Raw genomic sequence first — 12,349 nt, forward strand, 5'->3', positions numbered from 1 at the left:
CGAGTAAGGACACCGTACATACGCAGCGCATATAAGCAGGGCCTGCATATACGGTAACCTGGCAATCACACAGAAATCGCATGCTCAACCTACTTACCACTTACGCAACGAACGATACACACAACCGGCTCACGACCAGGCGTGGCGTGTAGACCTTATGCAGCCGTGCAAGTGACGCGCGTTGAGACGTACTCCCTCCCTTCTCTTACTATTCCTTCCCCACTTTTTTTAGAAAAACATGACTTCCAAAAAACGAACGGACCAAAAGCACGTACGGTGGGTTGTGCCCTTAGCTTAAGACGTAATTTAAATATCGTCATCAGGTATATGATATCGCAATTCAGGCGATACTGTATCGTTCTGTTTTGTACATTCTATATCGGAATATCGTATCACAAAACGTGCGTTAAAGTGCGTAATGATTATGGCCATAGATTACAATCATGTTGATCACTGTTCATTGTCACATGTATGTTTCTACCATGTATTTGCAATTAGCCTTCGGGCATGATCTTGCAAATAAACTTTCTATTATAAAGATTCTTCAATTGACGCAGTTCAGATTCCCGTTTGGATGTTGTTTTGATCGGACAATTCTATCATACAATATATCTTTTTTCAGAGTAATTCTGCCAAAGGTGATCGAAAAGAGAAGTTGAATATGTCTTACCATCCTGTATCTCGCAGACGTAGCGGAATAGTTGGAGGCAGTCTGCGTCTGCCCACTTGTCTCGTCGTTCGCCCACTTTGTTCCCGTAGACGATGTGCGCACAGCCGACTGGGTTGTCTGGCTCCCCGGACGCCCAACTCGTAAAACTGCCCAGTGCGGTGCCCCTGTCGTCTCTCCATACACCCGCTGTCTTCCTTATACCAAGCCAAAATTGAGCGTCCCTGTATTGTTAAATGTAAAAGTGCATGACATCAGTTTGTTACTGCCTCTCTTATCGCTAGTTCTGCAGACAACAATATCCATTCAACATCTTTCGGACGCAGCAACATCTTGTGCTGTAGTGCTATGTCAACCAGCCAGAATTGCCATGATGAAAGTGACAGACGGTCACCAAAAAGTCGTTATGAATAAAGCAACTTTTGTGTTAAATGAGTTTCTTTATTAAGTGACGTACCGACCTGATGAAACTGTTCACGAATTTCCATTCAACTAGCAGTGAGGCCAAAGCCCATACATTTGTCACCTTACCTGCTGACGCAGTTCTTTAGGAACGCCAGGTTCTGTTGTTCCTCTTCGTTCCTTGGAATCGCAACGATGCCGCCTTGTCGTCTGCATTCTTCCTGTGCGCCCCCATACGTTGAGTTGCCTTCAGGGACGGTGTACGTCTTACCACTGGACAGTACGATTCGGTTGTCTTGCGGACAGGGTGCTTCAAAGACAAGAGTTCGGAGACCTAATACCTCCATGAAATATTCTGATGATGCAGATGACTTTCACATCTGCATAATTTATGCTTGATTATGAACATCTTTAACTAACTTACAAAGGTCACAATACTGACAATCCAATCATTTACTATATGTACTGAGATTAATTAGGGCACTTTGACGTTAATCGTATGCAATATTATGCAATTTAGGGACTTATTTGCATGATTGATATCTGCTAATCTTCTACCTACCACAAACTATATGATTTATGTTACAGGTATTTGAGTCCTAAAAGGGAAACACTATAAATAAAAATAAGATTTAGGCCGGACGAGATGGCCGACATCTGCCCGCTAGGCCAACAATATTCTTCTTGCGTTGAGATACATACAAACTACGTTGGAAATTGGACGGTATTCCAGACATAGTTTGCACGGGCGTTCAACCAATCAGATATTGATTATACTAGTAACGCTTACATAGGAAACTTGATAATTCTCTTCCTTTCGTAGATTCCAGCTCTGTTGAAAAGCTGCACATTTCTTTGGACAGTACAATTAGTTTTTGCAATATTATGCAAATTATGGAAGTGTTGCAAAATTGATGTCTGCTAATCTTCCTACCTACCTACCACAAGTTATATGTTACAGGTATTTGTGTCCTATAATGGAAAACACTATAAATATAGATTTTCTCATTAACCCTATTCAGACCGGGCTTTTTTGGTCTTCCATGGACGGGGGCTTGGGGGGAGGGGGGATGGACGGTCTTTTGAGGCCCGCCCCTTCTGACACCTGTAATTCTAAAACGAATTATCGTATGGCCACCAAATGTCGGACCTGACGTGTGACATCTGTAAAACACGTCACGTACTTTGTGTCACACGTGACGTGAATTAAACACGGATCTGTTAAAACACGTCACGTACGTTCTACAGAGTGGGACGTGGATATTAGTCACGTTCTACTCAATCGTTAACTAAGTTATTGATAAAAAGACGTTACGTATGCCGCACGTAAGTGCGACGTTTCTGTAATACGTCGGACGTCACGTATTCTACGTCTCATGTGACGTGAATTTAGATAAAACGTTACGTATGTAGCTCCCGTATTTTTGAAACAAATATATTGCCATAGCCTACCTGGTGAAAATGGTGAAAACACTTGGACCTCGCACAGGGTCAGTACTCTGGGTCCGGGAAGACGGACGCCCACATACCGCCCTTGCATCCCCTGACAGGAGACGGCAATGGACGGCTGGGTCACGTCGATTTGATGGTCGCCTCCACACTTGGGGTTCGTGCTGACCTGGTCGGAGTCCCCGATGTGGATGTTGAAGGGGTTGAGTCGATCGGAGCAACAGTCCATGCGATTGAAGATGACTACTCTGTAGATATCAAAGACAAATCAATGGAACCAAAGTTTTAAATACATCCGGGTAAACACAGCATAAATCCTATGAACATTGATAGATCTTTAGTCACTATCATCGTTGATGGCATTGAGAGTTTTATATCTTTCCCTTCCGACAACAATTTGTTGTTGGTTGTACAATTGAGTTCACATCTTAGTAATCTACACATAGAAAGAAAAAATGAAAGGTTTGGAAGGGTTTGATTTTGAAGGTGAAGCATAGTTACTTTTTTTTATATTCCGGCGTTTTTCTTTTGAACAGGCGCACGTACTAGTAGTTAGTCATTTGACATTAGAGAATGTGTTTAATTTAACCTCCACATTTTCTCAAAATTATACTTATCAGTATTTCAGTGTGCATGTCACCGCGTTTGTTTGTTTTTGTGCTGTTGATATATACTTCGCCATTGTTGATCAGGCAGACGCGGATGAGAGACTCATGGTATCTATATAACGTCCATCATTTCACACAGTGCCCACACAATCCACCTAGCACCTCATAATGCAAGAGAGAGTGATCATGTGACCAATGACACCTACGTCATGGCAGGGACGTCACCACCTCATTCACTTCATCTTTACTTATTTTACCAGGAACTGACTCAGGTCAGACAAGACCTGCTTTCCAGGCAAGTCTGGGTACATAGAAACAACACAATAACAATAAAGGTATATTTCAATAATAACATGTAAAAAAGATATTACATGTACTAAGCAATTAGGTATAAGTCATTTGAACTTCATCAGGCTACGTGATTCGAGAGGGAGATTGTTCCACAGCTGCACGCCGTAGTACTGCAGACTGCCACGAAATGATGTCACTCTGACAGGTGGCCATTAACATAACCATCGCATAGTGGCACTGTAATGACAGCGATATGCATTCTGTATACCTACCTTTGAACCGTATACGATTGCCCGAGGTCCACCCACCATGCGGGGTTGTCCTCCTGGTCTGTATGCGTACAGGAACCGTCTGAGTAACTGGTGCGTGTGCTCCCGTCCACGGCACGGCTGGCGACCCCTGGCCCAGAAGTGCTTGTTTGGTGCGCTGTCTTCTCCTGGGCGACATTGACACCTGTCGCAGGTGACAAGATTCAATTTCAGTTTCTTTATTCAAAGGGGGGGGGGGGGGCAAGGTCGTGGAGAAGAAGTGTAGAGCGAGACCATGATGAGATGGGATGGACGTGGGAGAGGGTGCAACGGACAGCATCAGATAAGAAACGGTGGAGAACGGCCCGCCTCAGTAACATTGACTGACATGCTCCGAAGATGATGATGCTGAAACTCCACAAGAGAGTGTTATTTTCCGATTGATATCAATTTTATCAAGTAAAACACGCATGCCACTTCAGGGCAGTGAAGACTAATGGAAGTCTATATTGGCGATAATGTAAAAGTAGCAGTGCAGGGTGCCATAATCTCATCCATGAACATTCCAGGTCATGAGAACTCACCCCACACAGCAGCCCGCTATCTCAAGTGTCCAAAAGTCTGGTTTTTTTTTTTAAATTGCGACCACTGGAAGTCGTCGTAGCGTTCAAATGTACCGCCATCTTGGGTTTTCATGACGTCATTTTAGGGACTGACCACATCAAATTAGGGGTCAGCACAGGCCTAAAAAATGGACCAAAACCTTGTTTCTTTGCCTAATCTGAACGTCTGCACCCTACACTGTCTCACCAATATGAAATTTCTCTTACATTTTCATGTTACAGGTCGAAAATAGACTACAATACTGTATGGACTCATTTTGGGCCTTCCGCGGCTAGGTCAATTAGGGTCATTGTCCTTCACATTTTACGGTAAAGTACCCACTGGTCTCGCGTACATCAAAACTCATGCAGTATTGTGCGAACCTCCACAAGTACTCTTTAATTGAATTGATTGCAATTACCAACCTGGCCATTGCATTGGTATATGTTGAAAGATATTCTATGCAATAGTCGTATATTAAGTGCTACTTACCTGGTACATAGGGGGTGCTGCATTCTGTCTCTGTTCTTGTGTTTACTGTAGGTGAAAATGAAAAAAAGAGCCTTAAGGTTCCAGGTCGGAGTTCAAATCTGGCGGAAGGTTGGTGTAATAGGCCGGAAGTGCGCAGTTGTCTTCCTAAATTTGGCTCTCTGTTGCTAGGTGATCGTTATAGCTGAGCATAGATTTTTCGAATTTTCTGAAAAGACCATGGGTTGACTTTCTTTGTGTGCGTGGTGCAGTTGGTCGACGCCTTTTGTGTATTAGTCCGCGGCAACGGTGGTGCGTTTTTTTCGAGGTTGTCCGCCTACCTCCGAAACTCCGGTCTGAGACCATAATGAACACCAAAAACATCATTACTCAATAAAAGCTATCTTACCAGCTTTACAGTCTATATTGGTGCTTAACATGGTTTTATTTCAAAACTAAACAAAACCCCGAAGGTAACAACGAAAAACATCATTTCACCACCTTTCGGTTGCCAAGCAACAGAGAACAAAGATGCGATGCTGTCGTCTGCGTGGAAGACGACTTTGACGGCGCTTCCGGTCGAGCTGATGGTCGCACGAGGTCTGGTGCGCCCGCAAAACTTCCCCAGACTTTCCCACGCTTCATCCACATAGTCAAATAACTGCAGAATAAAAGATACAAGCAGAAAAAAACTATCACATCAGCTTTACACAATACACCAAACACCGAACAAGTATAATTGTCATCTACTACTAGTATATTTATACCATAATGTATGGCATACCTACGCTTATCCAAGTTGCTCTCACCAGCTTCTTAAGCATTCAGCGGTGACCGGTTGTGCCCTCCCACCACCCCCACCCCCGATAACCCTTTGTAAAGGATACATCTTTTGGAGAAAACTTATATTTACTATTAGCAAAACAGCAAAAAGGTTCTCATAGTCATACCTCCACGTAGTCAAATCTGCAGTCCGCCTGCGGTTCCACGGAGAAGGGATCCCGGAACGTCAGCTCCACACGCTTCCCTCTGCCGGCATTCACTAGCGCCTCACAGGACACGGAGGACGGCTGGAGAACAGGAGAAGAACGTTTTTTTTTTCTATTCGAATTCTTTTCCATTCTATTTTATTCTATTCTATTCTATTCTACTCTGTTCTATTCCATTCTACTCTGTTCTATTCAATTCAATTCCACTCTATTATACTCTGTTCTATTCCATTCCATTCTATTCCATTCTACTCTGTTCCATTCCATTCTATTCTGTCTAGTTCTGTTTTATCATGTTCTGCTTTGTTGTGTTCTATCTGCACTGTCCTACTCTGTTTTATTTTGTGGAGTTGCTGACAAAGAAGGATGTCGTGAACACATGGCACTATCCCTATTCTCATGAATATCTGTGTGAAAGCACGCTTCATTGCTACTACTAGTATACCGCCAGTAAGGTGACGAAATGATGCTATTCGTGTCCTACCTTCGGGTGCTGCGGGTTCCGTATCTCCCCTCCACTCTCTGTAGAGACGACCTGGCACGTCTGGTAGACAGGCATCGAGGGGGTGTCTGGTGGGGATAAAGATGTCATCGAGATGCAACACTTTTCGACAGCCTTTTAAGAGTCATTGCAGGAGAAAACCAGGCAGAGGTCGGAAGATGGGGGTCGGCCAAATCAACTCAAACTTTTTATGTGGGATAGGTATGGGGAACTATGAACAGCCATTTGATTAAAACCCTCCAGCTATTTTTCGTTATGGCGTTCTGGGGCCCCCCTCTGAGACCCTCCAAAATCAAACTTTTGATAACTGAAAATTACTAAAATTGCGATGGCTATTCTGATACTTCTGATTAAGATATGACAAAAAGTTTTATATTCCCATATTCCATGTGTTCTTGAGTTTTACTGGTAAAAATTTGAAGATGAAGTATTGAAATTGAGAGGGTGTTACAGGGGGTTACCAGAACCAATGAAAACACAATTTTCAAATCTCTGAATTTCTGTGATCTTTCAGGGGCTTGTTCTCCGACACCCAGCAATTTAAATGAAGGATTTTACCTTTACTGGAGAGAGGAATATCTACTAATTGAAAATCAAGCGTCGTTTAATTGGGCCATGTATACTACGAGCCGTGAGCGGGGGGTCTTTATGGGGATTTTCCAGGTTTTTGACTATGTCAAAACAGGTAATAACTGCTCACTACGGGGTAATGGACAGCAACTTTTTGGTGTCCCTGTGTAGGATCACTGCTTAATTGTCGAAAATGCTTCAACTAATTGCAAGTAATTATTGGGGCTCTGTATGGGGGATATACGGCAACTTGAAAATGAAATATACTGGTTTTACCCGGATTTGTTGCTCTGTATCAATATGGGGTAAGTTATGTCATTTATTTGTGTTTCTGTATAGGAACAATTCTTAACTGTCAAACAAAGCTATAACTATTTACTGCTATTCATTTGGGCTCTGTATGGGGCATATCAGTATGTGTGAAATGGAATTAAGCTGCTTTTACACATCTCAGTATCTCTAAGACGTCAATTAATCCCTCACAAAGTCTGCTTTCCCTATGTGATACATAATGAAAAATTATCTACATGGGGGTTATCTCTATACTCCACATACTATTTACTGCACTGCAGGCCACATGGGTGACCGCATACTATGATTGGCAATCTTCAACATAGAAACATGACCTTAACAAAGAATTTTAGCTATTAACAAAATACGATGTGTAAAAGTATACCAATGGCTTGTTAGTATGCCTGACTGTTCATTTATTCATCACCATAAGGACAGACTAAAACATTAAGTCTATGAGAAACCTACATATAGAACCCTATTACAATGGAGCATACTGCCTGCAAAATACACAAACGCACTGTTGAAATGCATATTCACAAATGCACACTTTCAGTTTTCTTGGACTGGTACAATAAGCTGGGTCTGATGTAATTTTTTACCTGCAAAGGGTAAGAGATTACGATTGTGGCTAGGCCTAAAAATCCACATGTTTGGTACAGAGTTTCTATACAGTTGTAAAAATCATGTTACAAAACTTTGTCAAATTACAAAAAAATCAACTTGCACATGTACATGTGGATAGGATGTTCTCAAATACCTGTATGAAAGAGTAGAACCTGTTATGGGAAGACGGAAATGATCTGATTATGCACTTCAGTTGCTTTAGCTTTATTGATTTGAGACCTTTTGTTTTAGCCTGAGTTTGCACAAGTTTATGTCTTCAAACATGACAACATGACAGGATGACTGTAGCCAATACTTAGAATTAAAGTATACACTGTCTTTTGCGGCGCCTGCCACTCGCTTTCCTCATCTATCGCTTCCATGTCGGTGACCAGAAATTCTGTGCTTTCTTGCTGTCTTTGTGCTGCTGAATGTTTGTAATAGCTTGTAATCTGCTTGGCTGTGTGCCACTGGGCTGGAACAACCGCGCTTGCCATCAGATTCCCTAACGTGCTGTGCACATCTCGTGGGCCACTTGCAAAGCACCAGCTTTCTGCCCAGACGTAGCCCCCCGATTGAAAATGTCAGTCAGATAGGCCTAAGTTTTCATCTTGTCTGACATCCGTTGGCAGCATTTCCTTGTCCGGATTGCCCAGCCTTTATTGACAACTTGGTAGGACGCCCAATCCGGATTCTTCTTGTGACTATCAGGCTAGGCCAGGGCCATGAGTAGGGCTGGGTACCGGTACAAAACCGGTTTTTCTCATTGAACCGGTCCAGAAAAACCGGACCTGAAAAAAATCGGTAGACCGGATGTTGGACCAATTGGAAAATGAACTGATTACATGATCAGGCATTCACACGTTTTCGGGGTTATCGGTCAAGGCAAATAAAAAAGAGCGAAGCAGAGTACACTCTATAGTAATTTTACCAACTTTTACAGTCAATCGTACAGAGGTAGTTACCCATGTAGGATTTTTACAACACCAGTGGGAGTCGAATGCTACACAATACAGATTTTTTTCAGCAAAATGGACCATTGTTACCCAACCCTAGCCATGAGCTATTCCAGTCACAGCTTGAGCCCACTGCTTGTGTATTCTGTTGTACAATGTATGTAACGTTGGACTCCCGCTCTAGTTCTTTAAAGTGTTCTCCAACGTTCTAGCTTGTTGGCTGAGCTGAAGGCTGTCACATATCCTGGCTCAGGGCAGCAGAACAACGCTGACTTTGACCAACTGCCGATGTTGTGATGTGACTCGTTTGTGACTGTGGGGTACCAAACGGTGCTGTGTCAGGGTTGGAAGGTCATGTATCTGTGGCACTGTGGCAAAGTTCACTACTTCTCCAACCCCAACATCAAAGGCTCTCCAGACTCGTACTAGTATGTCTCAATCAGTTGCAAACAAGAATTGTTCTATTACTTGACATCTTCCCATTTTTGCCTTGCACTGCTCTTAGCTTGCTTCATCTGTTTGTGCCACCGCAATTCTATAGTCCTCTATGCCTCCATGGGACCCTCCACACTTCTTTCATGTCTTCAGAGGTCAAAACATCATGTTTTTCATTGACATACCGTATTATGTGAGTCTTCATTGATGTTACCTTGCGATCACAAATGTCCTTGCCTCCTGAGGGTCTGAGAAGTCTAAGCGCAGAACTGATATGCTAGTTTTCTGACCGATCGCTGGCAGAGACAAAATCAGCGGAACACAGTGATAACACCCTGTAATATCTCAAAACACTTTTATTAGTAAAAGATTCTTGGACTTCACGGTCTGAAGTACACTTTGCAGAATAGCACAGACAGCTGACCATGCCAGTCCTGTCGGCAGTTGTTAAAAATGTGGAGAAAACACTCCACATCATACTTGCCTTTATAGCCCTTCGTAATTACTGCAGCCATTGGGATCCATAACTTCATACTAAAAAGAACATGGGACTTTTAATTCGATGGCTCTTAATTTTTAATTCACCAACCCACCTATCTCACATGCAAAGTATGCGCAGAAGATTACTGACCCAGTTCTTCTCGCTTCTGCCAAAGATTTCTGATGCAATGACCTATTGAGTATATCATGTACGTGGAGACCTGATAACCCCCATGCAGAGCCTCTTTCCATCCGCCAAAGCTACATGATTGAAAAACCGACCAGTCCAGATAATTTACCCGAGAAACAGAAAATAAAGTGAGAGGCGAGGCGTAACTCGCACGATCTGTACAAGTTGTGGTGCTATCTGTTTCGGCGCGAAAAGGGGGTTGTTCGATATGTAGCGATCAAGGGTATGTTGTCAGTAGAACAAACGAGGTCTACAACTGTGAATTCAACCAAAATTCGTGGAAGCTTACGTGTAATTATCACTGTGCTGTTCGGAAAGGAGAAGGTAAGAACTGACCCGAACTCGCTCTTGTAATAGTCCAGAATGGCACGGTGCGTGAACCTCCCCAAAAACCATTGTTTTGATTTCGTCCCGTCGCCGCGCGGTTCACCCGCTGCAGACAAGCTAATTCATGTTCAGTCTCCCGGGGACTATGGCTTCGTAGACAGCTCACAACGCGACTTACAGGTCCACGAAGTTAATTGTCAACAACAACGGACTGGCTTCCAGAATGGCGGTGTGATTTCCCGCCGAAGGGACCGAGGTTCACCGAGCAAAATGGCTGGCATGGCCAGAAGTTTCAATTCTGATTTGTGACGTCAGCGCGCAGGCAATCAGAACGAGGCCATTACGTCATCGGCCAGCGCGGCGGGAGAGGGGAGGAGAGCGCGAAGTTCAAACGTGTCTACAGGGTCATATTGGGCGGATTAATGTAAAAATTGACGTAAATCAACTTTTTAATGAGTAAACTACTGGAAAATAATGAATTGAAGATTTTCTGATGCTTTCCTTTAAGTACCACATGGTAAATACATAATAGTTATGATTCTGTAAGGAATGTACTATTTGAGGACTTACAGAGCAACAAATGAGGGTAAAACCTGCAAAATTCATTTTCAAGTAGCCGTATATCCCCCATACAGAGCCCCAATAATTACTTGCAATTAGTTGAAGCATTTTTGACAATTAAGCAGTGATCCTACACAGGGACACCAAAAAGTTGCTGTCCATTACCCCGTAGTGAGCAGTTATTACCTGTTTTAACATAGTCAAAAACCTGGAAATCCCCATAAAGACCCCCTGCTCACGGCTTGTGGTATACATGGCCCAATTAAACGACGCTTGATTTTCAATTAGTAGATATTCCTCTCTCCAGTAAAGGTAAAATCATTCATTTAAATTGCTGAGTGTCGGAGAACAAGCCCCTGAAAGATCACAGAAATTCAGAGATTTGAAAATTGTGTTTTCATTGGTTCTGGTAATCCCCTGTAACACCCTCTCAATTTCAATACTTCATCTTCAAATTTTTATCAGTAAAACTCAAGAACACATGAAATATGGGAATATAAAACTTTTTGTCATATTTTAATCAAAAGTATCAGAATAGCCATCGCAATTTCAGTAATTTTCAGTCATCAAAAGTTTGATTTTGGAGGGTCTCAGAGGGGGGCCCCAGAACGCCATAACGAAAAATAGCTGGAGGGTTTTAATCATATGGCTGTTCATAGTTCCGCATACCTATCCCACAGAAAAGTTTGAGTTGATTTGGCTGACCCCCATCTTCCGACCTCTGCCTGGTTTTGCCTGGTTTTCTCCTGCAACGACTCTTAACCGTCACTCTCCACGACTACACTTTTGTCATTACCCAGTTCCTTCTCTAGTACGAATTCGTCAAAATGAAAAGGTAACGGTCGTTTCGTCAGTTCACAACAGACGTTTTGCTTTGTTGCAAGTCGTTTAGCCACGCACAAGCCGGAAAATATTTGGTACCATTTTGTGGCGGTCACAAGGAGCTATATGAGCCAGATGATCTGCATACGCGGGAGTGCATAGGGATCGTCGGGATTAAAGAACAAATACGTTTATTTCAAATGCAATGTCTTACACTAGTTACATGTGGTCCAACAACGATGACAAAATTCCCCACCTCAACCAGGTAAATGAGATAAAAGAATTACCCAAGAGTTCTGGAAAGCCCGCCTCTCTCAGGAAGGGTGGCCATCCCGAGTGGGTCCCCGTGACGAGCAACCTCCAGTATCGGGCCGACTCGGCGAACCCGCCGAACTCCTGGGGTTGCCGCGTCCCTGCTGCCACGTCATCGACCGTGATGACGTCACTCCATCCGTACAGCCCACAGGTTGATGACGTCTGCAGCGTGAAGGCGCTGACGTCATGCACGGTGTCTCCATAGTTGGTCAGGCTAAACTTGGTGACTGTGCTGTTTGTCTTTCCCGTGTCGTAAACTATGTACCTAACGTAGTATCAAACAAAATCTATATTAGTAAATTACTCAGATGAAAGAAACGATAATGATTGCAAATCGCACTCGAAAGACATGAGTTTTAAATTCAGCCTCGCTATTGCAGAAGTCACATAATTTTTTGTACCAATAGCAATGTCGAAACCATATCTGCTCGATTCAGTACATCTCACTTTACATGCCATGACGCCTTGTTAGGCCTACGTCCCATTACCCAGGGTGTCCGCGCGGTGTCTAACCGAACTAGGCCCCGGCCGGGCTCTGAAGCCGGGAAGACATCGGCTCACGTAGTCAC

General features: G+C 43.3%; 2 protein-coding genes across 2 annotated transcripts in view; both read right to left on the reverse strand.

Annotated features, from left to right (window-relative positions):
- LOC118421237 overlaps positions 1 to 3,911 on the reverse strand; it is a 20,482-nt gene extending 16,571 nt beyond the window's left edge. Inside the window, exons 1-4 of the mRNA XM_035828435.1 lie at positions 3,690 to 3,911; positions 2,522 to 2,766; positions 1,199 to 1,379; positions 671 to 891 (exon numbers count right to left, since the gene is read on the reverse strand). Coding sequence (XP_035684328.1) covers positions 671 to 891; positions 1,199 to 1,379; positions 2,522 to 2,747 — 628 coding nt within the window. The 5' untranslated portion in view covers positions 2,748 to 2,766; positions 3,690 to 3,911. The remainder of the gene's footprint in view (positions 1 to 670; positions 892 to 1,198; positions 1,380 to 2,521; positions 2,767 to 3,689) is intronic.
- The window catches only part of LOC118421889, a 12,369-nt gene continuing 3,419 nt past the window's right edge, over positions 3,400 to 12,349 (reverse strand). The window contains exons 4-10 of the mRNA XM_035829394.1: positions 11,753 to 12,045; positions 6,210 to 6,295; positions 5,687 to 5,806; positions 5,238 to 5,397; positions 4,761 to 4,805; positions 3,690 to 3,870; positions 3,400 to 3,427 (exon numbers count right to left, since the gene is read on the reverse strand). Of these exons, the coding sequence (XP_035685287.1) occupies positions 3,400 to 3,427; positions 3,690 to 3,870; positions 4,761 to 4,805; positions 5,238 to 5,397; positions 5,687 to 5,806; positions 6,210 to 6,295; positions 11,753 to 12,045 (913 nt within the window). The remainder of the gene's footprint in view (positions 3,428 to 3,689; positions 3,871 to 4,760; positions 4,806 to 5,237; positions 5,398 to 5,686; positions 5,807 to 6,209; positions 6,296 to 11,752; positions 12,046 to 12,349) is intronic.

This window comes from Branchiostoma floridae, chromosome 8 (assembly GCF_000003815.2).
Source record: "Branchiostoma floridae strain S238N-H82 chromosome 8, Bfl_VNyyK, whole genome shotgun sequence".
In the NCBI taxonomy this organism is placed as follows: Eukaryota; Metazoa; Chordata; class Leptocardii; order Amphioxiformes; family Branchiostomatidae; genus Branchiostoma; species Branchiostoma floridae.